Raw genomic sequence first — 24,065 nt, 5'->3', positions numbered from 1 at the left:
GGAGTCCGAGGCTGTGGGGACTGTTCCATACCCAGCAGCAGAAACCGACCGGCAGGGGATTTCAGGTCCTCTGGCCAAGAAACCCGAAGGCACGGTCACACGCAAGGGACCAGCACCGCCGTCCTGGAGCGGAGGCTACCAGAAGGCCCCGAGTCATCGGCCATACAGGTGAGCACCACACGGCACACTCAGGGACGTGGGCTACTTTTACCCGCTTCTAGCAAGGTAGCCAGGAAGAGTACAATTAGTTGGGGAGGCCTACAACTCCGCCTGGCCAGGGGAGATCCTATCTGCTCACGGACTGACCAGGCCCCGATCGCTAGCCAGTACTCCCGGGAGGGTCTACCTTTGCCACCAGTAAAGACCCTGAACTACACCGCACCGTCTCTGAGTGGTTCCTGGTGCCTGCGTGCAATTCCACTATCCCCATCATCCACGTCCGCTGCCCTGAGGCCATACCCCTCCCATTGGGGGTTATACTACCCACGCTGCACAACTGTACCACCGGCCTCAGCGGTCTGCCCTGCAGCGGCGGTTTCGTAACCGCATTCAACGGGTGGCGTAGTCGAACACTATAACAACTTCTACTAATTCCGCCACTTAGTTTGACACCCTGGGCACGGACCGGGTCACCGCCACGAGGACTACTATCCCCAGCAGATCCGGCTCCGGGTATTCCCCGCGTGCGCAACGCTACACAACACAGGCCCAGGGGGCGCGTCAACTTTTGGCGTAGTCGGCAGGATCCCGTGCCCGCAACCACCGGGTACTGCGTGCCTGAAAAAAGACTGTTAAACTTACCTGTGGTGAAGATTCCCGCCATCCGACGCCATCTTTTGCCTTCTTCCCGCCATCCGTGGAGTTTTCCCGCCATCCGACGCCATCTTTTGCCTTCTTCCAGCCATCCGTGGAGTTTTCCCGCCGTTGGACGCCATCTTGAGGACGCCGCGCGGGAAGAAGAGGGGCGTGGACTCCAAAAGCGCGCGAGAACTGAAGCCCCGCCTCACGTCCGGACGTTGCGTAAGGTCCTGGAAGGAGCCCAGCAGACGCCGACGTCACAAGAGCGTGACGGAAGGTCTTCAACCCTGACGATCCACTGCGGAGCCGCGGCCTACGGAAGAGGATCATCGCAAGGTAGGCCACGGTCCACTAGGGGGGAGGAGGATGTCGGATACGGAGGAGAGCTTCACTGCCACAGCCACCGCCAGCGCCACCGCTGCGGCGGTCATGCCTTTCACCATGCCCTATATCCCGGGGGCAGCCTGGCTACCCCAGTACTCAGGGGAGTCACATATCCTAAATGACTTCAGAGAAAGGCTGGATAGCCTCTTCCAGGTGTACCCCCTCACAGAAGAGCAAAAAGTGAGCATCCTGGTGGCTCAATTAACAGGGGCAGCCCAAAGGGAGGTAAAGTCCTGGCCACTTGGGAGGAGGAGGACTGTCGCAGAGATACTAGCCCGGCTGAAGGACACCTTTGATACCCGTACCTCAGCCGAGATCAAGCTTAGATTCTACGGGTGCAGGCAGCGAGCACATGAGAATATAAGGGACTATACACTAAACCTCCAAGAGGCCCTGAGAGCCATCAAGCAGGCCGACCCTGACGGCGTGGGAAACGAAGACAAGCTGTTGACTGAACAATTTATAGAGGGTCTATATTGCAATGCCCACCGAACCCAGTTGCGAGCAATGGCCTTACAGGACCCTCATCTGGACTTTGCACAGTTCAAGGACAGAGCCATCCGGGTGCTCCGAGAACCGGCACCAGGTGGCGCTGTGACCCACAAACGCCCTGCTACCATTTACCACCAGGAGACGGCGCCCTTGTCGGCAGGGCCTGTGGGAGCTGATGCGCAGGCTTTAAACAATGACCCGGCTACAGACCTGCACCATCAGGTCCAAGAGCTAACTAAAAGCGTTGCCGCGCTAACCCGAACTGTGCAGTCTTTACAGGTTTCTACTCCAGGGAAGATCCAGCTGGCATCCGGACCGGAGGATATCCCGTGGCGCCGACCAAGGAGGACCCCACCGGCCAGAGGAAGATCCAGCGACCGATACAATGAGGACGGACAACCCATCTGTCGCCGCTGCAATCAACCCGGACATATGGCAAGGTACTGTCCTTTAAACTGGCACAACCTGGGGTAGAGGGCCAACCCCTAGGAATAAGATCACCAGGCCCATCGAACTGGCGTGACAAATACGTGGGAGGACATCCAGTCTTGCCTGTAGTACTGGATGGCATTCCTATGAGTGCCCTACTTGACACCGGGTCACAGGTCACCACCATCCCGTACATGCTCTTCAAGCAGTACTGGAATGACTCGGATATAACCCGCTACCCAGACGACGACTTGAGTATCATCGCCAGCAATGGTCAGCCCGTGCCACAGATCGGATTTAAAGAGATGACCATTAAAATCGGTAAAGTCGAACTGGCAGCACAGGGACTGATCATTGTGGACATTGACAAGCGCGAGAGTCACCCAAAGATAACTCTAGGAACTAATGTGATTGAAAATTGTCTTGCAGAGGTGATTCTCATTTTACAGCAGGTTGCCAAGAACGCCAGCTCCGGCCAGCAGCGAGTGCTCCAAAAAGAGATCCGGGCACTGATGCGACGGCAACAGGTGGAACTCTCCGGTGGTGAGATTGGTAGCGTGCGAATGTGTGACCCTTTCCCTATTGCCATGCCCCCGAAAAGTGAAATGATGATTTGGTGCCGGGCAGTTATTGGTCTGAGAGGTAGAGATTACCAGGCAATGGTAGAACCAGTCTACTCAGATAGTAGGCCCACCATTTTGACGGCACGGGGGGTGGTTGATGTACGCCATGGGAGGGTGCCCGTTCGCATAATAAATATCGGGAAGAGGGAAGTGTACCTGCCCCGGTATGCTACGCTAGCCAAATTGTATACCATCAACCAAAATTCTGTACAGTCCGTGGAACCCTTGCCTCCATCTCATCCAGAGGAAGGTAACGGCTCTAAGCAACAAATGGAGGACTGGTGTCAGCAACTGCATTTGGGTACTGACTCCACACCCGCTCACCAAAAGCAGGGAGTCTACCGGGTGATCCAGGAATACGAGAGAGTGTTCAGTAAACACCCGCTAGACTTCGGGCGAGTGAAGGGAGTGGAACATCACATCCCCACGGGAGACCATCCTCCCATAAAGGAGAGGTATCGTCCCGTACCCCCTGCACACTACCAACACGCCAAGGGGATGCTTAGAGACATGAAGGAGGCTGGGGTAATCAGGGATAGCTGTAGCCCCTGGGCAGCTCCACTAGTCTTGGTTAAAAATAAAGACAACACCATGAGAATGTGTGTAGATTACCGGAAAATCAACCGTATCACACACAAAGATGCGTACCCCTTACCAAGGATAGAGGAGTCTTTGGCTGCTTTAAAATCTGCTAACTTCTTCTCCACTTTGGATCTCACTAGCGGGTACTGGCAGGTTCCTGTAGCAGAGGCGGACCGGGAGAAGACCGCATTCACCACCCCGATGGGACTTAGCGAGTTTACCTGCATGCCGTTCGGACTCTGCAACGCACCAGGAACCTTCCAACGATTGATGGAATGCTGTCTGGGACACCGGAACTTTGAGACGGTCCTGCTGTACCTGGACGATGTTATAGTTTATTCCAAAACCTACGAGGACCACCTGAAACACCTGGCGGAAGTGTTTGAAGCCCTGGCAAACTACGGTCTGAAGGTGAAACCGTCGAAGTGTCACCTGCTAAAACCAAAAGTGCAGTACCTGGGACACGTGGTGAGTGCTGACGGAGTGGCTCCCAACCCTGATAAGATCACCGCGATTAAGGAATGGCCAAGACCCTCCAGCGTGAAGGAAGTGTGGCAGTTCCTCGGGTTGGTAGGCTACTACCGAAGGTTCATTCCCGGTTTCACCAAAAAGGCAGCTCCTATGCAGGACCTCCTGATAGGCCAGTCCAGGAAGGCCAAGAACCAGAAGCCGCCCTTCAGATGGGAGAAGCTGGAAGAAGAGTCCTTCCGCCAGCTGAAGATGGCCCTCACGGGGGATGAAATCCTGGCGTACCCTGATTACAGCCAGCCCTTTATCCTCTACACCGACGCAAGTAACATCGGGCTAGGAGCCGTACTGTCCCAGATCCAGCAGGGGAGAGAACGGGTAATTGCTTACGCCAGCCGAAAACTGCGACCCACCGAAAGAAACCCTGAGAATTACAGCTCATTCAAGCTAGAGTTCCTGGCAGTGGTGTGGGCAGTCACCGAACGCTTTAAGCACTACCTCGCCTCTTCCCGGTTCACCGTGTACACGGATAACAACCCGTTGACGCACCTGGACACTGCAAGACTCGGTGCCCTGGAGCAGAGATGGATGGCCCGCCTGACCAACTATGAGTTCACGATCAAATACCGGGCAGGACGCTCCAATACCAACGCGGATGCCTTGTCCAGGATGCCAAACCTACCGGATGTAGGGGAAGATCCAGAGGAACTGGAAGAAGTTGAACTCCCCGCGTTTCACCGTCATGGGACTACCCAGTATTCCCACCGTGTAAGGGGTAAGCAATCCACTACGTTCAACCCCTTACCTCATTACAACTGGGCGGAAACTCAAGACAGTGACCCCGCCGTCCGACTAGTGAAGGAGATGCTGACTCAGCCAGATGCCCGCCTTGACCCAGACGCTCCGGAGGAGACCAAGCAACTGTGGGCTGAGAAGAGTCGACTGTTCCTTTACAAGGGGAAGTTGTGCCGCAGAATGGTTAACTCCCGGACGCATGAACTGATCTGGCAAGTAGTGGTGCCAAGAAGAGACGCGGCTATGGTACTGGAGGCATACCACGACGGAGCTGGGCACTTCGGATGGAAGAAGCTGGAGTTCCTGCTGCGCGGGCGGTTCCACTGGGTAGGCATGAGAGGAACCATCGAGAGGTGGTGCAGAGACTGTGGCCCATGCAACCTAAGAAGGAAGGACCGTGCCAGCCAGAAGACCCCCCTGCAGTCCATCGTCACCAGGCAACCGTTGGAACTGGTAGCCTTGGACCATGTAAAACTGACCCCCAGCAGAAGTGGCTACGTCTATGCGTTAACCATCGTGGATCATTACTCCCGGTTCTTGGTTGTAGTCCCCGTCAAGGACTTAACGGCTCAAACAGCAGCTAGAGCCTTCCAGCAGCACTTCTGCCGTCCACACGGATACCCAGAGCAGGTGCTGACGGACCAAGGACCTGCCTTTGAAGCGGAAGTCTTCCGGGAGTTCTGCACTCTGTATGGCTGCCGGAAGATAAGAACAACACCCTATCATCCGCAAACCAATGGACTCTGCGAGAAGATGAACCAGGTGGTGATAGACCTTCTGAAAACATTGCCCCTGGAAGAACGCAGTCTGTAGCCTGAGAAACTGCCTGATCTGGTGGACCTATACAACCACATCCCTGTAGGTTCTACCAACTGTACCCCGGCTTACCTAATGAGAGCAAGACCTGGTAAGCTGCCTGTTGATCTGGATATGGGAGTCCTGACACCCGAGGACACTTCACCAGAAGCAGACTGGGACACAGAGAGGCAGCAGCAGTACCGGAAAGTACAGGAGAGCGTTGAGCGAAGTCTCCGTCAAGCAAGAGAAAGACAGGAGAAGACTTACAACCAGTATGCTCCCGCTGTTCCTCTGGTACCTGGAGAGCAGGTCTTGAAGAGGAAAAGACGGCTCCACAAGTTGGACGACCAGTGGGAAAAGGACCCGTACACCGTACTGCCATCCAGCCATGAAAACCCGAAAGTCTGCACAATCAGTAAGGATGGAGGAGAAACCACAGCCATTGTCTCCTGAGATCACCTGAAGAAGTGTCCCGAGCAGCTACGAAACCCTGAAGAAGATCAAGAAAGCCCTCGACCCACAGAGAAAAGGGAAGAGATGGTCAGTACTGTACTCGGAGACTTCCCTCGGTCTTGGACACAAGTAAATGGCGCTGTTGTGGTACCCGTCCTCACCTTCCTCCAGCCAGCATCCCAAGTGCCTACGGAAAAACAGGTAGAGCTGGAAGAGCAGCCGGTCCAGGAGGCAGAGGACCCCACACAAGCAGACCAGGAGAATCGACCCTCTGCTTATAGTGAGCCTGCCGTGCCCCTAGTGAGCCAAAGAGTCCGTAGACAGCTGCCCAGCTTACCTTTGACAGCTCCTACACCCTGTAGCTCAGGATCGGTCAGTCAGCTCCGTAGGTCTACTAGGGCCACTAGAGGCCAGTTGCCCGTACGTTGGAGGATTTAAAGTGTTCAGACTGTTTTATTGGTATTTACCTGTTTACTGTTGCTTGTAAATAATTATGTTTTTCCAGTTATTTTATAGGTGTCTTTTGTGGATTAACCAGAACTCTGTTGTATATATGTTTGGAGCGTAACCCAGGAACGGACTAAAGACTGTTAAAGACTCGGGGCAGGACAGACCCCTACCTGGTTACGGCTCCCTGTTCTTTGGTGAAATGGACACCCTTTTTGCTTCAAAAATTGCACCCGGTTGCGGACACGCCGTGACCACCTTAACGTATTTTTCCTTATTGTATTGTTCCTGTTTATACCCTGTTATGTTTTCAAAAATATGTTTAGTCCCGGAGTACTAAATTTTACTAGGGGGGAATGTGGAACCCCAGGGGTCTGGTTACCACAGTAATAGCTATATTACGTCTGTGAGCAGGTGGGAGGTCTCCTGGTCAGGAACCCTAAGCATGCCACACCTCCTGCCCAGTCCTGGGAGGGGAAGAACTTCCCCTATATAAACTGGGGCTGAGGTGGGGTTAGAAAAAGAAGGAGAAGGAGAAGGAGAAGAAGAGGAGTCCCAGACAGAGACACAGTCTGGTCTGGAGGGAGCTGATACAGGGAGAGTAAGATCAGGAGCTCTGTGGGAGCAGTGATAAAAGGGGTCAAAGACTGGAAGCTGTAGAGCTCGTCCTGACTGAAAGAGATCTCACCGGACACGGAGTCCGAGGCTGTGGGGACTGTTCCATACCCAGCAGCAGAAACCGACCGGCAGGGGATTTCAGGTCCTCTGGCCAAGAAACCCGAAGGCACGGTCACACGCAAGGGACCAGCACCGCCGTCCTGGAGCGGAGGCTACCAGAAGGCCCCGAGTCATCGGCCATACGGGTGAGCACCACACGGCACACTCAGGGACGTGGGCTACTTTTACCCGCTTCTAGCAAGGTAGCCAGGAAGAGTACAATTAGTTGGGGAGGCCTACAACTCCGCCTGGCCAGGGGAGATCCTATCTGCTCACGGACTGACCAGGCCCCGATCGCTAGCCAGTACTCCCGGGAGGGTCTACCTTTGCCACCAGTAAAGACCCTGAACTACACCGCACCGTCTCTGAGTGGTTCCTGGTGCCTGCGTGCAATTCCACTATCCCCATCATCCACGTCCGCTGCCCTGTGGCCATACCCCTCCCGTTGGGGGTTATACTACCCACGCTGCACAACTGTACCACCGGCCTCAGCGGTCTGCCCTGCAGCGGCGGTTTCGTAACCGCATTCAACGGGTGGCGTAGTCGAACACTATAACAACTTCTACTAATTCCGCCACTTAGTTTGACACCCTGGGCACGGACCGGGTCACCGCCACGAGGACTACTATCCCCAGCAGATCCGGCTCCGGGTATTCCCCGCGTGCGCGACGCTACACAACACAGGCCCAGGGGGCGCGTCAGAACCATTTCTCTTTGTTTTTTTCTCTTAATGAGAGCCTGAATCTTTTCATTAATTAGAAATATGCGCCTCTTTTTTTTTGCTCTAATCCACAAAACATGAACTCTTGTATGGATTTGGGGGTCTTAGCATCCGAGATGCCCATGGTAGCTCTCACAGCCTTAATCAACCTATCTGCGACTTTTATAGGAAAGCATGGCCTACCCCCTGTATCGCCATTAAAGAATGAAAAGGAACAAGAATCCAATCCACATTCACCTTCTGACTTTATAGATTCATCTAAATCAGGTGATAATTTTTTGGACCCCTTCCTTCCCTTTCTATTCTTTTTTTATGAATAAGGGTCTCAAGGGAATTCTTAACTTGTGCCCTGATCACGGATCTCAAATCCATGAAGTTAGTGGATTCTTCACATGCGGTTTTCTGTATACAATCTGCACAGAGTCTTTTCTGCCACAAGTCAGGTAACTTATCCCTACAAAGGGTTCACTCCTTATTCTTTTGTGCCACATTTCTTAAGTCGTTCCTAGTAATTAGAGACAAGAAAAAGGGACTTAATTACCATGGTGAAATTTCACAAAGATCAGTCAGCATTCTGGAATTTAATAATGTACCAGATTCAGAGGCTGGATCAAATCACACCATTATTCGTGGTTGGTGGTACTGTCACTTCTGCAACTCATGAGACTGCCATTGCTGCGTGAACTCTGATCCTGGCACTGCCGTTCCTCCATATCACGTGGGGAAGGAGAGCCAGAGAAAACCCACTGTTTTGGCAGTCAGGCGTGATTTTAAAAGAGGGACCAGCCACAGCAACTCCCCCACCCCCTTGTACATGCCTTCTCCAGACCCCCTGGAAGTGAAATCCAACACTTCAGGTCAGAAGTCTCTGGCATGCTCTTCATCAGGGCGCACCAATCCCAGAGCGTCCTGCACATGCGCAAGCCTGGGACATTGTTGGGGCCAGCAGGCATCCAAAAGGACTTCGCCGCTCGCATCTACATGAGCCCTCAAGTGACCAGAGGTGGCGCTTCCAGGACCCGACACCGGCACTATAGACAAGGAGCCTTTCTTCCAGGCAAGGCCTGGGTAAGTTTCTCCTTTAACTTTCCTCTCCTGATTCTTCAGCTTCAGGTTCCCTCATGGACAGGAAACCAAAATGATGCGGGGTAGAGGTGCAGCCCTCTTACTCAGTACGCTTCCTGTCCTGTCCTTATTGGGTGAATTCCCTCTCTCGTGTGGCGCTGGTCATGGGGGAAAGGAAAATTTTAGAAATTGTTCTGGTATTCAGTGAGATATTAATGACAATCTTACTTATCAAAGGGGGTGTACTCATTATTCTGAGCAATTTTATTAAAAATTTTAAAACACACAGTGTACATGATTACAGTTTCTTTCCTGTATGACTTCCCTCATGTCTAACATGATACGATTTATTTACAAAAGATTTCCCACATAGTGAACATGAATACGGCTTCTCCCCAGTGTGACTTCTCCCGTGCATCACAAGACTTAATTTACTTGTGAAGGCCTTCCCACATTCCAAACATGAAAATGGCTTTTCTCCTGTGTGAATTTTCTGATGTTTAATAAGATTCCCTTTATCTGTAAAGCATTTCCCACATTCTGAACATGAATATGGCTTCTCTCCTGTGTGAATTCTCTGATGGGTAGAAAGACTCCATTTACCTGGGAAGGCCTTCCCACATTCCAAACATGAAAATGGCTTTATTCCTGTGTGAATTCTCTCATGTCTAACACATTTTGATTTCTCTGTAAAGCATTTCCCACATTCTGAACAGGAATATGGCTTCTCTCCTGTGTGAGTTTTCTGATGTCTAATAAGAGTCTTTTTATCAATAAAGCATTTCCCACACACTGAACATGAAAATGGCTTTTCTCCTGTGTGAATTCTCTGATGTATAATAAATCTTGATTTAGCTGGAAAGCATTTCCCACATTCTGAACATGAATACGGCTTCTCTCCTGTGTGGAATGTCTGATGTCTAATAAGACTCCCTTTACATCCAAAGCATTTCCCACATTCTGAACATGAATATGGCTTCTCTCCTGTGTGAGTTTTCTGATGTCTATTAAGAGTCTTTTTATCAGTAAAGCATTTCCCACATACTGAACATGAAAATGGTTTTTCTCCAGTGTGAATTCTCTGATGTCTAATGAAATCTGATTTAGTTGGAAAGCATTTCCCACATTCTGAACATGAATAAGGCTTCTCCCCAGTGTGACTTCTCTCGTGCATCACAAGACTTAATTTACCTGTGAAGGCCTTCCCACATTCCGAACATGAAAATGGCTTTTCTCCTGTGTGAATTCTCTCATGTATAACACATTTTGATTTATCTGTAAAGCATTTCCCACATTCCGAACATGAAAATGGCTTTTCTCCTGTGTGAATTCTCTCATGTCTAACACATTTTGATTTATCTGTAAAGCATTTCCCACATTCTGAACATGAAAATGGCTTCTCTCCTGTGTGAATTCTCTGATGTATAATAAATCTTGATTTAGCTGGAAAGCATTTCCCACATTCTGAACATGAATACGGCTTCTCTCCTGTGTGAAATGTCTGATGTCTAATAAGACTCCCTTTATATCCAAAGCATTTCCCACATTCTGAACATGAATATGGCTTCTCTCCTGTGTGAGTTTTCTGATGTCTAATAAGAGTCCTTTTATCATTAAAGCATTTCCCACATACTGAACATGAAAATGGGTTTTCTCCTGTGTGAATTCTCTGATGTATAATGAATCTTGATTTATCTGTAAAGCATTTCCCACATTCTGAACATGAATACAGCTTCTTCCCAGTGTGACTTCTCTTGTGCAACACAAGACTTAATTTACCTGTGAAGGCCTTCCCACATTCCGAACATGAAAATGTCTTTTCTCCTGTGTGAATTCTCTCATGTATAACATATTTTGATTTATATGTAAAGCATTTCCCACATTCTGAACAGGAATACGGCTTCTCTCCTGTGTGAGTTTTCTGATGTCTAATAAGAGTCCCTTTATCTGTAAAGCATTTCCCACATTCTGAACAGGAGTATGACTTTATACCTTTGTGTTTTCTGTGTGCTAAAAAATCTGAGCTTTTTGTAAGTTGCTTGTCACACTGAAATCTTGAATCCACTGTGTCACCTGGAATAGTGGTAACAATGTGAGATTGTTCAGGAGAGGGTTCCTCATGATCAGGAGGATTATAAGAAGGTGAAGTGCTGTGAAGTCCAGGAGGTGCAGGAAGGGTGATGAGGTTTTCTCCATTAGAGTGCTTCCTGATAGCTTCTTTTTTACAATTTAGTGATAAACCGTTATTCTCACAAGGATTTCCTGTAAGAATGAAAGATAGATTTGTGTTGTTAAAAAAATCATATCCAAAGAGATTTACACATTTATTTTCTGGATCTCACAATGAAGACCCTCGTCAGTCAAAGTACCGGTAATAAGAAGGACAACTACGTGCCATAACATTAACACAATGACGGGTAAAGTGAATGACACTTATAAACTGGTGACATTGGCACAAGTCAGGGGTGGCAGAGATTAGACAGCAAATAGACAATTCTTAAAGGGAACCTGTCATCAGGATTTACCCCCTTAATGTACCACCAGTGCTATTTCACTCTCTCAAGCTTCCCATCATGCCCTCAGTGTAGAAAAGTGTCCACGCAATTAAAAATGGAGTTTTAATCTTACATTACTGCATGCAAATGAGACTGACTAATCACAAAGGTAGGCCTCATAAAGGTGGCCGCCGTAATCATGTCCACAGTATGCCTAAGGACTAGTGTTGAGCGAGTATGTTCTGTTAACCCTTTCGCCGAGTATGCTCGGGCTGAGCTCCGAGTATTTACAGCTGCTCGGTGATATGGTTGAATCCCTCCCGTGTGCATGATTTGCGACTGTTTGACAATTTTATTACATGGGAGAAATGTCTATTTCTTACACATTCCTAATTACAGGACCCAGGGGAGTCCTTCTCCCAATGTCTGAGAAGAAAAATCTACAGAGGTAGAAAGTGGAACGATTCCAGTATGTGAGCAACCTGTAGTGCAAATGGGCCTCCATGTCCCCTATTAACAACCATACACCATGGATCCTCCTTATCCCCTGGAGCCTCCCTACACCACGGATCCTCCTTATCCCCTGGAGCCTCCCTACACCACGGATCCTCATCATCCCCTGGAGCCTCCCTACACCACAGAGCCTGCTTATCCCCTGGAGCCTCCCTACACCACAGAGCCTGCTTATCCCCTGGAGCCTCCCTACACCACGGGGCCTCATCATCCCCTGGAGCCTCCCTACACCACAGAGCCTGCTTATCCCCTGGAGCCTCCCTACACCACAGAGCCTGCTTATCCCCTGGAGCCTCCCTACACCACAGAGCCTGCTTATCCCCTGGAGCCTCCCTACACCACGGATCCTCATCATCCCCTGGAGCCTCCCTACACCACAGAGCCTGCTTATCCCCTGGAGCCTCCCTACACCACAGAGCCTGCTTATCCCCTGGAGCCTCCCTACACCATGGATCCTCCTTATCCCCTGGAGCCTCCTTACACCATGGATCCTCCTTATCCCCTGGAGCCTCCCTACACCACGGATCCTCCTTATCCCCTGGAGCCTCCTTACATTACTTGTCCTATATGCAGCTGAACCTACTGCACATGTGATACATCCGCCCCGGCCCAAAACACTAAATATATGTCCTTAAAAATTATGTTTAAAGGGAAACTGTCCGTTCCCTGTGCCCCCAGAACCCGCAGCAGCTGTGTCTGCAGATATAAACTCTCCGCCTAACATCTCTATTACATTAAACACACAAACAGATCTTTAGAAAAAGTACTGTATTTCTAAAGTTTATGATATGTAAATGAGGCCTTTGACTTGTCGATGAGGCGTTCGTGACCCCAGAGTAGTCGCCCCACTTAGCATGTCATCACGGCTTTGGGGTCTTGAGAACATGACAAACCTACCGCATGCGCGCGGCTTCTCCTCCTCACTGCATTGAGCCTCTGACGCCGGGTGTACGCGTCCCATTACTGAGATAGGAGAGGACGGTCACTACTGGTCAGAGTCCATGTAGATGGGAGGAGCTCGGCCTCTAGCCCCGCCCTCCTCTCCCCTCCCCCTACACAGAATCTTATCAGGAGCGGCCGTCACCTCCGATCTCAGTGATGGAACAATGTTTCCTAACTGAATAGAGATTTTACCCCGGAACCGAGAATCCTGAGACGGAAGAAGAAATACGCAGATTTCTGTGGAGACTCCGGGGACAAAGTCTCCTATTTCCATCTCGTCTATTCTTACAATTCATGAAGTTTATTCCTCTTATTCTTGTGTAATAAAGACTGATCAGGACGTTGTGTATATTATATGGGAACAATGAGGAATACTGTCACCATGTAACAATACATCGCTTATGGTTTATGGCCGCCAGGATTTGGTAACACAAAAATGTCTGAAAAGAAACAAAGTATTTATTGTAGAAAAGTCCTAAAAGAAAATGAAATAAATATATTGTTATTGGCTTGGATTAGTTGTATTACCGCAGTTACAGCGACCCTCCACCCCGGGACTGAACTCTACACATTTCCCTGTACAGTCCCCTATGGGGTCCTCTGCCCTCCGCTGCCCCCTCAGATCGGTGGTCCCTTCCCCCGGCTTCCAGGATGGCCAGTGCAGTGGTATGGGGAGGGCAGTAATACGTCTACCCCACCCGCCCCTGCCTTTCCTGTGCTGTGACCTATGGGGCAGCGCCACATCCTATTAATCTCCCAGCAGTCTGCGGGGCGTCACCAGTTACAGATGTATTCTGCACCTGCTTTCATTGCTCCTGTTTGTCTTTGGTAACCTTGTCTGGCTTCCATAATACCCCGGGATGACTTAGGCCTCCATCTACAGGACCATTCTTACTCGGCTTCCTGATTCTGACCTCGTCCCGCTTCTTGATTGTCTAGCACCTGCCATCTTTGGGTCCGATCTGACATGTCGACCTTCTTCTGCCAGCTCGCTCTACCAGCCAGCACTACTATGTGGAGCCGCCCCGGTGTCTGTGCCGTAAGTCCAGATCACTGTACAGTGGTGAAAAGATGGAAGCCGGGAAACCTCTGGGACCGGCTGTATGGAGACTGTGTGTAAGCGCCTTATTATTAGGAACTGCCAGGTTTCCTCCATCGGTTCACCGTTACAGGAGGCAAATGGAGGACACAAGGAAGGGAGTCTATATATGATAACCGTATAGTCACGCCTCAGTCTCAGGGTGGACGGTCGTTTTATCACTCAACTTGTGCAGCTCATGAAGAGAGAAAAATTCTAAAAAATAACAGCAGAATAAAGATGATAAAGTAACAAGATGAGAAAAACAACTCATCCCCCACAAAAAAGCTCCTCATACAGCGAGGTCAGTAATGAGAAATAAACCATCAAGAATGGAAGAAACAATCCAACAGAGGCCGGACAGACATCTGTCTGAGATGGTGAGTCCTGCATTGAGCAGGGGGCTGGATACGGGGACCCTGGAGGTGGTCCCCTCCAACCAGAACATTCTAGGATTGTAAGTTGTTTGGTCATTTTATCTGTAAATCATTTCCCCCATTATCGGCCTTACAGATACATTATTTTATTTTTTTTTTCACTTTCTCGTCCTCTCATTTCCGGAGTCATAATGTTATTGGTCACTAAGCTGCGCAGTTCTTCTGCTATTCACCCTATAAATGTAAGGAAATACTGACAACTGGGCGTTACCATTGTTCTCCTACATTGTCCAATCAGAGCTGAGTGTCAGAAGTGTGGGGACACATGTATGGAGAACGGTGACACCCGGTTATCATGTCATTCATAAATGTCGGAGGAACGGCCGGGAATCTGAGCAGCAGTTTCTTTCTTTGGTAACAATTCTTGTCGGAAAAAGAATTTCATCCAATTTATTGGTAAAAAACAAAAACAAAAAAACTTAAAACTTTCGGAACCTGGATGAGGACGTCTTCTCACCTTCTTTTGGTAATTTATGTATTTCACTGTTGGAAAGAGAATTATTTATTCACGTTAGAGGCTCAGATGGGGGGACGATTCCTAGACGACATCTTGTTTGTCTGGAGAGACCGAGAGTGAAGATTCTTCTAAAGGGACGTTCCCAAAATCACAATGTGCTCTTATAATAAAGTACACCCTGGTTATTGTGAATATAACCCCTGTATAACATCTGGCCTGTCCAGCACATATCACCCCCTGAGTATGCCCCCCAGGATCTATATACCCAGCAGTTGAAATTGTAACCCATACACACCGAGGAGCCACATGTTATATACTGGGGGGTGGGACAGGGCTGGATGTTATACACCGGGGGGACAACAGGGCCTGAAGGAGAAGCCAGAATGCAGTGATTAATGCGTGTGGCCCAATACTATTCTCCATATAGTGAATCTCTCCATATTACAAGATTCACCATAAATGAGACGCTGACAGGGGATATAATCCGTGCATGGTGAAGGGCGCCCCCTCTGGGTAGTATTTAGTCTCCATGTTTATACGTTGGTTGAACTAGATCTCAAAAACCGACATGATGTAAGATAACGACAACTCTAGATGCGGCCATCGCAGCTGTTTGTAGATACGAGCTCCTAATCCCTTTTATGATGAAGCAATTCTCCACCCGGCACAGAGGACTAAACATCTGTCATGTACTGTCACCTACCTGGTGTCCTCCGCTTGTCTCTGACTAAGACCTGTGTTCTGGTCCTCCTACATCCAAGATGGCCTCCATAGTGGCAGAGGGACGACAGCAGTATGTCTGACCCACACCTCCATAGCATGGCACTTACTGACTTACCATAGGGGTCTTCATGCCACCGGGCAGTCGGCCTGGATGAGGAGGGACCAGAACGCCGGCCTCAGTGTAGGAGGCAGTGGGAGGCAAACAGAGGCGACAGGTAGGACGACTCTACATGTGACATGTGTCGTCACTCGTCAGCACCAGGCAGAGGCTGCTACATCCCCGAGATCCATAGGACAGGGAGATTCATAACCTGGAGCACAAGCTCGGTCATTTATATGACAGCAGGGACTTGTGTAAGGAAAATATGGACGTAAAGGATGGAAAGAATATTATAGAAGGTGAAGGAAAACTAATATGTGATTCCTAAATCATAAAGAAGAGGTGTGAAGGCGGCCCCGGTATTCATCAGAGAACAGCCGGACTCTACAGGAGCAGCCGCGCCATCACCGGACGCTTCTGCTGTGATGAGGACAGCGGATAAAGCTTCACTGTACCGGAGACTTCATACAATATCACACACCGGTCATCATCATCATCACACGCCGGTCATCATCATCATCATCATCACACGCCGGTCATTATTACATACCTGTGGAAACATCTACCGGAATCTCCTCCTTCCCGTCACTCACACACAGCTGATCCCCCCCCGTCATCGCTTCTTCTTCTGTCTCGTCCTTCACTTTATTCTTAGTTGGATCTTCCTCCTGATATATCAGATGTAACAATCAGCACAATACAAGAAACCACGAAAATCTGTGACATCTATGACCTCAATCAGAAATGTCCCCTATATACAGATCCGGTACAGGGCTCAGCACAGTCTACCTGATGACTCTCCGTGACATTGTGATTCTCCTCTGGACAGTCCTGGGAATACAGAGGACGTGGATATCTCTCTGGTGGATTTCTCCTCCTGAATCCATCTGTAGGAAACACACAGTGACGGAATAGATTGTGTCATGTGTGGCAAAGTCACTGGTAAAGTGATAGAGGGAAGATATATTTCATGGAGGCTATTAGCTTCTGTGAATTGAAACCATGAAATTTGCTCCAACATGTTATTTGCTTAAAGAGGTTAAACTTCCATGTTAAAAGGGAGTGTTTTTTGTGAATGATCATTGTGAAGGGTGGGAGGTCATTCACCATATCTCCATCTCAGAGTGTGGTCTTTGATTTAAATACAAGTCCTACTGAGGCATTCAGTGTTCAGTGTCTGGAGAAGCTAGCTCCAGAGAGGATCTTGTGTTTGTTTTTCTTGAACCAAGTGGAGTTGCTGAACTCTCAGCAGGTGGATCCCTGCTATCACAAAGACTGTGCTTTTGTGTTATTATTTTGCTTTGTTTCCTGTTTTGGCCAAAGGGCCGTGATTTCTTTTATGGACTCAGTGTTGGTTTATGCTGCATTTTAATAAACCAACGAGAACTTTTTGGCCAAAGGGCCGTGATTTCTTTTATGGACTCAGTGTTGGTTTATGCTGCATTTTAATAAACCAACGAGAAGTTTTTAAAGAAACAGTGTACCTGTGTCTACCTCCGTGTGAGCGATCTACCACACATGTTATGATGAAATTATGGGAGTAGTAGTAGGTGACCACAGAACAGACATGACAGTCTCCCTCCTCACCCTGCTGATCGGCCCATATTGCGATCGCCTCTTGTGCTCCATGTATAACCTCAACCTTAATATCAACCAGATCTTCACCCTAAAAATAAAAATGTAAGATGAGCTCAGGTCCCATCACTTCATGGTCCGTTGTTGTGGGGACTTCAGTGTCATCTACCTGATGATCCTCCGGGATGTTGTGATTCTCCTCTGGACAGTCCTGTGAATACAGAGGACGGGAACATCTCTCTGGTGGATTTCTCCTCCTGGATCCATCTGTGGAGACACACAGACTGAATACATGACCTGCCGTGTATCTGTCTATATATGAGACTCGTCTCTCAGAACTAGTAATTCTATGTTTATGTATCAGGGAATAAATTACATTGTTGTGGTCCTCACCACCGGTACCAAGGAACCAGCACATTGTGGCCTCAAGTATGAAGTGATAATCAGCGAGGCCAAAGCCTAATGCTCTCTGCTCTGCACTCGGAGGATGAGGACCCTGAGGAGAGGGACAGAGAAGACCCTCGTCAGTCAGATGGAGCAGCCGTACTAAGAAACACAACTTCTCCAAGTTTCGTTTCCAGGGATGGAACCACAGAGGAGCTGGAGAAAGCTCCACATTTCCATCCATCGGTTTCTTCTCTCCTAATTCACTGTATGGAGATTGGGGGAAGGACGGTGACCATTTACCAGTGATTGTATTTTGAGATCTCATGATGTCACCATGAGGACACGGCCTCCCTCCTGGACAGGATCCTCTGGGATCACTAAGAGGAGAGAACCTTCCGTTCTATTAAAAGACGGGTTACCGCTTTCTTATTCTTCTTTAAATAGAGATAAATCTCAACATCCGCCTTGATATAAACACTAAAATAGGCAGCAAGTGCGCAAAAAGATCTGCGTTTGTCTCTGAAGGAGGAAAAAAGGGCACATGTACGGCTGACGGATGAAGTCACAGAACCCGGAAGGACGGTGTTGTGGGGAGCAACCGGTACGCAGCGGTTAGCACCTATCAATGTGTAGAAAGGACAACTAGAGAGCCGGCACCGGGGTCATGGGCGCTTACTGATGAACACGGGGAGCCAAGGAGAGATTGTCTGGTCTGACTCCACAGAAAAGCTCCATAATACATATTCTTCTGAACAAACATCCCTTTAACCCCGTCACTCTCGCGTCTGTTTTCACCTTCCTGACCGGGCCAATTTTTTACAGTTCTGACCTCTGTCACTTTATGGAGGTAATAACTCTGGAGCTTCAACGGATCCCGCTGATTCTGAAACTGTTTTTTCGTGACACATTGTGCTTCATGTTAGTGGTAAATTTAGGATTTGGCTTTTTTTTTGCGTTTATTTATGAAAATATCGAAAATTTTACAAAAAAAATGTTGGACTTTTAATTTTTATGCCTTTTAACCAGATATGTATTAACTATTGTGTATGGTATAACTAACATTTACCACATGTCTACTTCACATCAGATTTATTTTTTTTGGTAAAAGTTTAATCAGCAATTTCTTATTTTTCAAACAAAATTTACAAAACCAATTTTAAGTTTCCTCCGTTCTCCCCCTTTTGCATTTTAAGTCTGCAGTCCTGCTCCCCAATACTTATATCTATGGCCAGTTTGACGTCAATCAGCCGTTACTAACATGTCGCATTTAAGGGATCGCACTCATCGGCTGAAATAAAATTGGTCGGATATTCCTGAAAAGTAGGATGATTGTCTTGCGAGTACGATGCGACTTCTCTCACCTGTCTCGCATCTGTATGACATCCGCATCAAACGCGTTTATAACATCAGCTTTTACAGACGGTCATTCTCTGACATTTCAGGCTAATTTTCTAACTAATAAAACATTTTTTTTATAGATCTAGAAAGATAGAAATGAGTCAGTGAGATATATCATCAGGGCAGGGCGTGTGGAGCTGCTGTACATGGATTTAGCTAATAATTAAAGAATTTAAAGTGAAAAAAGCAAAGGGGGAAAGCGGACAGCTGATGCTTATAGTCTGGGAAGCGGGTAATAAACATTAATATACATAGATCTTCCCAGGGGATTAATATTAACATCTGCGTAGCCTTTACTGGTTATTAACAAGGGGTGACCCCCTCCCAAAAAAATGATGTGGGGGCCCCTTCTATTTTTAATAACCAGAAAAGGCTAGGCAGACAGCTGCAGGCTGGTATTAATAGCCTAGGAAGGGGCCATGCATATTGTACCCCCTCCCAAACTAATAACATCAGCCTGCAGCCGCCAAAAAAATGGCGCATCCATTAGCCTCGGCTCTTCCCACTTTCCCTGGTGCAGTGGTAAATGGGGTAATAATATTGGGGTTGATGTCAGCTTTGTAATGTCAGCTGATCTCAAGCCCAGGGTTAGTAATGGAGAGGAGTCTACAAGACACCCACATTACTAACCCCCATCAGTTTAAGTAAAAAACACACACACAGAGCAAAGTCCTTTATTTGAACAAAACACTTCCCGACCCTTTTACCCATTTAATAATATCCAAAGAAAAATAAAAAAAAAACAAAGTCATCCTCAACTGTCAGCAGATAATCCATACTGATGATGTCCCGTGACGAACTCCAGCTCTGCTACATCTGTATGGTGTGTTGAGCGATGGCTCAGCACGCCAGCCAGGACACACTGGTCAGTGCAGCGAGCAGTGACGTCAGTAAGGTGACCAGAGCTCATCGGCTACGAACTCCGGTGACCTTAGTCAGAGCAGCGCTAGACACTGCAGGAGCATTCTCACGCTACTGGCTTGCTGAGCGGTCACATCAAACAATCCAGATGTAGCACGGCTGGGGATTTTTGTTGGACAGCATCACATAAGGATTATCTGCGGACAGGTGAGGATTATTTTGTATTTTAATTTGATCTTTATAAAGGGTAAAAGAGGGTCTAGGAGTGTTCATTTCAATTAAAGGACTTTGCTCTGTGTGTGTGCTTTTTTAACTAAACTTACGGGGTTAGTAATGGGGGTGTCTTATAGACGCCTCTCCATTACTAACCCCTGGGCTCGATGTCAGCAAACATTACAAAGCTAACATCAACCCCAATAGTATTACCCCACTCGCCACCGCACCAGGGCAAGTGGAAAGAGCCGAGGCTAGGCGCCAGAAATGGTGCATCTTATGGATGCGCCAATTCTTGGGCAGCTGAGTGCTGGTGTTCTTGCACTGGGAGGGGGACAATATCCAATTCCCAGGCTATTAATATCAGCCGGCAGCTGTCTGTTTAGCCTTTGCTGGTTGGGTCCCTGGTTTCCTGCACTGCTGGTAACATTACCATTATGTCTATCTATTGTGTCCTATTGCACTTGGTCTGTTGATGCTTATTTGTATCACCTTTGCCCAGCATACTGACTGAACCTATCACTTTATATGTTTATTACTATACCCTTTATGTCTATGAGGTATAATGCTTACTTGTGATAGTGTTTCTCTAGTCAGAAACTTTTTCATTCTAATGATATAAATAACTGATATTATATATTACTTATGTGATGTATGCTATGGACCTTTACGCATTAGTATACTCTCTAACATATAACTGGACCCATATTTCGTATTTACTTAATAGGATAATTTCACCTTTGGTCTGGGCCTTAGATGTAGCAGTGCAGTACACCAAGTGTTATATCCAGGTATACCACCATTGTTCTTCCTGAACTTGTACCTCACTTTTCGTATATATTGTATTTGTATATGAATACATATGGTATTCCTCTATATGTTTTTTTTTTATTTGTTAATAATAAATATATATTTTTAGGCCTTTGAAGAAAACGCTTCATCTCTTTAGTGACAGTAATTAACAGAGGCTGAAGTTACAGTTCTATCCAAAGGCTTAACCTTCTCCCCGACAATTGAGTTTGACGTTCATAGAACTTTATTAGATGTGAATAAGTTTGTGAGAACTTTCACTTTGCGTTGTCATTTCATGGTCAATGAACAGAATGAGAACATGGAGAACTCGTTACAAGAAGTTTCTCATGATGATGTTCCCAATAGAACTGGAACTTTTGATGAACAGAGTTCACTTCTTGATCATAAAACTCCAGCGATTCAACACAACAGACAGTTACTTTCAATCGTTTGTTATAAAAAAATCTCTATTACTATCCGGTCAAGTCTCGTCCACCGGTCTTGGATGTTTTCTAGGAAATGATTGAAGATGAACTACTTACATTAAAAAGGAACACAAAATTTCAAGGACAGAAATATCATAATCTAATGATATCAGAGCAACGAGCTGTGAAAGAACTTAACGAGAACTCTGACCTCCTCATAAGGAAAGCAAAGGACAATCCACTGTTATATTGAATGTGGGACTTTATGAAAAATTCCATTGGGAAATCTGCAGACAAAATGTGACCTTCTAAGGAAGGGGAAAGATTCTGAAAGAAGCCGCCGAGGACGAAGACTCAAGACTGATGAAAACGACAGCGGAGAAACCGCGACTCACAGATCAGAAGAGAAGAATCAGGGAATGAAAGCTGTGAGAAAATGTAGAGAAAACCAGAGCAAGTCTGGAGAAAAATCATCTATTATAGGAGGAGGCCGAGAGACGTCATCACATCCACCGGAGCCAACAAGAGTCTCCTCTCACCTGGTGATGTCCGAGGCCGGAGCTCCTCCATCATCACCTCCTGGTACCGATCCTGGTGTCCTTCTAGATACTCCCACTCCTCCATAGAGAGATAGACAGCGACGTCCTGACACCTTATAGGAACCTGACAACGACACCGTCATCACCCAGAATCCTCCAGTGCTGCCCTATATAATGTCCCAGCAGTCACCTCTCCAGTCATCACCCAGAATCCTCCAGTGCTGTCCTGTATAATGTCCCAGCAGTCACCTCTCCGCTCATCACCCAGAATCCTCCAGTGCTGTCCTGTATAATGTCCCAGCAGTCACCTCTCCGCTCATCACCCAGAATCCTCCAGTGCTGTCCTGTATAATGTCCCAGCAGTCACCTCTCCGGTCATCACCCAGAATCCTCCAGTGCCGTCCTGTATAATGTCCCAGCAATCACCTCTCCGGTCATCACCCAGAATCCTCCAGTGCCGTCCTGTATAATGTCCCAGCAGTCACCTCTCCGGTCATCACCCAGAATCCTCCAGTGCCATCCTGTATAATGTCCCAGCAGTCACCTCTCCTGTCATCACCCAGAATCGTCCAGTGCTGTCCTGTATAATGTCCCATCAGTCACCTCTCCGGCCATCACCCAGAATCATCCAGTGCTGTCCTGTATAATGTCCCAGGAGTCACCTCTCCGGTCATCACCCAGAATCCTCCAGTGCTGTCCTGTATAATGTCCCAGCAGTCACCTCTCCGGTCATCACCCAGAATCCTCCAGTGCTGTCCTGTATAATGTCCCAGCAGTCACCTCTCCGGTCATCACCCAGAATCCTCCAGTGCTGTCCTGTATAATGTCCCAGCAGTCACCTCTCCGGTCATCACCCAGAATCCTCCAGTGCTGTCCTGTATAATGTCCCAGCAGTCACCTCTCCGGTCATCACCCAGAATCCTCCAGTGCTGTCCTGTATAATGTCCCAGCAGTCACCTCTCCGCTCAGCAGCTCAATCATCTTGTTGCTGAGCTCTAGGATCTTCTTCTTCCTCTCATGTATCGGGGGGTGCGGGGAGGCTCTGTGATGGGGTCCGGGCTCCGCCCTCCTGACTCCTGGAGATGGATGATGGGAGTCACACCCTCTCCCGGTGTCTTCCTCACTATTGTGTAATCCTGTGTATGGAGAAAAGTGGTAAAACACTAAACCCCAGAGAGATAATGAAATAGTTGTGGCTTTCTAACCCAAAACCTAATTACAGGTTCCTATTAACACTTTCACCCACGAGACTGTTTTCACCTTTCTGATTAGGCCAATTTTTTCAATTCTTATTAGTTTGACTTTAATTTTGATCAAAATTACACAGTGACCCTATTTGGGCCATGTGTGAACACGCTCTTGCATGCTGCATGTACACTCATTTATATTCCAGTTCATTTCTTTAGGGTTTTTTTCAGTTAAAGGGGTCCTCCCATCTCCAAGATCCCATCCCAATATGGAGTAGGTGTAATAATAATAATAATATTAGCAAATACCTTCAATTAGAAATGTAGTATAGTATTTTTGGTTCGCTAGCTCTCTTACCCCATGTGCAGAGCATCGCAGGACCTTAGGTATCCATGGTTACGACCACTAGCAGCTAGCCAACTAACTGTGATTTTATCAGTGGACGTAACCATGGATACCTAAGGTCCTGCGATGCTCTGCACATGAGGTAAGTGGCGAATCAAAAATACTATACTACATTTCTAATTAGAGGCATTTGCTAATATTACTATTATTACACCTACTACATATTGGGATAGGATCTTGGAGATGGGAGGACCCCTTTAAGTGTGCACAAGTGTGGTAATCTCATGTGGTGTATGGCAGGGGGCTGCACTCCTCGCAGTATACAATGTATCTCGCTGTGGACAGTTTTCTGTCAGGAGAAGAGTCCTCTCTTCTCAAATTAAACTCCACAATATAATATTTTTCCAGTAAATGCCTCCAGGTAGAGGGTGATGATGGTGGTAGTAGTCTGTGCACCCGAGCCCCAGTCATAAAGAAGCCTAAAGAACTTAAACAGAAGTCCCTTTACTGGGGATAATGGGTCAAATTCTTAGGCTGTGTGCCCACGATGCGTTTTTGAAGCATTTCTGTAGCAGCAAAAACACTGAAGAAAAGCATCAAAAACGCTTGGTAGAAGGCCCGCCATGTCCCCCAATGATAATCCGCGTGTGCTCTGCACATGCTGCTCAAATTTCCACTTCCGTTTTTTCATGGTGAAAAAAACGCAGCACCACCAATTATTTTGCAGAAGCGCTGCGTTTTCGCCGCCATTGACTTGCATTGGAACGCTTCAAATCTGCAAATATGTAAAACTACTTACAGAATTAAAGCGCATTTGCAACGATT

At 47.7% G+C, this 24,065-nt stretch overlaps 1 protein-coding gene across 1 annotated transcript; it reads right to left on the bottom strand.

Annotated features, from left to right (window-relative positions):
• Nucleotides 1-9,070: 9,070 nt before the first annotated feature.
• LOC141212368 (uncharacterized) lies at nt 9,071-21,923 on the bottom strand. The gene is made up of 6 exons (XM_073664921.1): nt 21,708-21,923; nt 17,262-17,359; nt 17,105-17,183; nt 16,307-16,404; nt 16,068-16,185; nt 9,071-11,034 (listed from the first exon to the last, which is right to left on the bottom strand). Exons 1-6 carry the CDS (start codon nt 21,790-21,792, stop codon nt 9,071-9,073), a joined length of 2,442 nt encoding a protein of 813 aa, XP_073521022.1. The 5' UTR covers nt 21,793-21,923.
• Nucleotides 21,924-24,065: the final 2,142 nt, after the last annotated feature.

The sequence above is a fragment of the Phyllobates terribilis genome, unplaced genomic scaffold, assembly GCF_046119375.1.
Source record: "Phyllobates terribilis strain yellow unplaced genomic scaffold, ASM4611937v1 Scaffold_171__1_contigs__length_4068163, whole genome shotgun sequence".
Lineage (NCBI taxonomy): Eukaryota > Metazoa > Chordata > Amphibia > Anura > Dendrobatidae > Phyllobates > Phyllobates terribilis.
The sequence above is the reverse complement of the archived record's forward strand: the minus strand, read 5'-3'. Positions and strand labels throughout refer to the sequence as shown.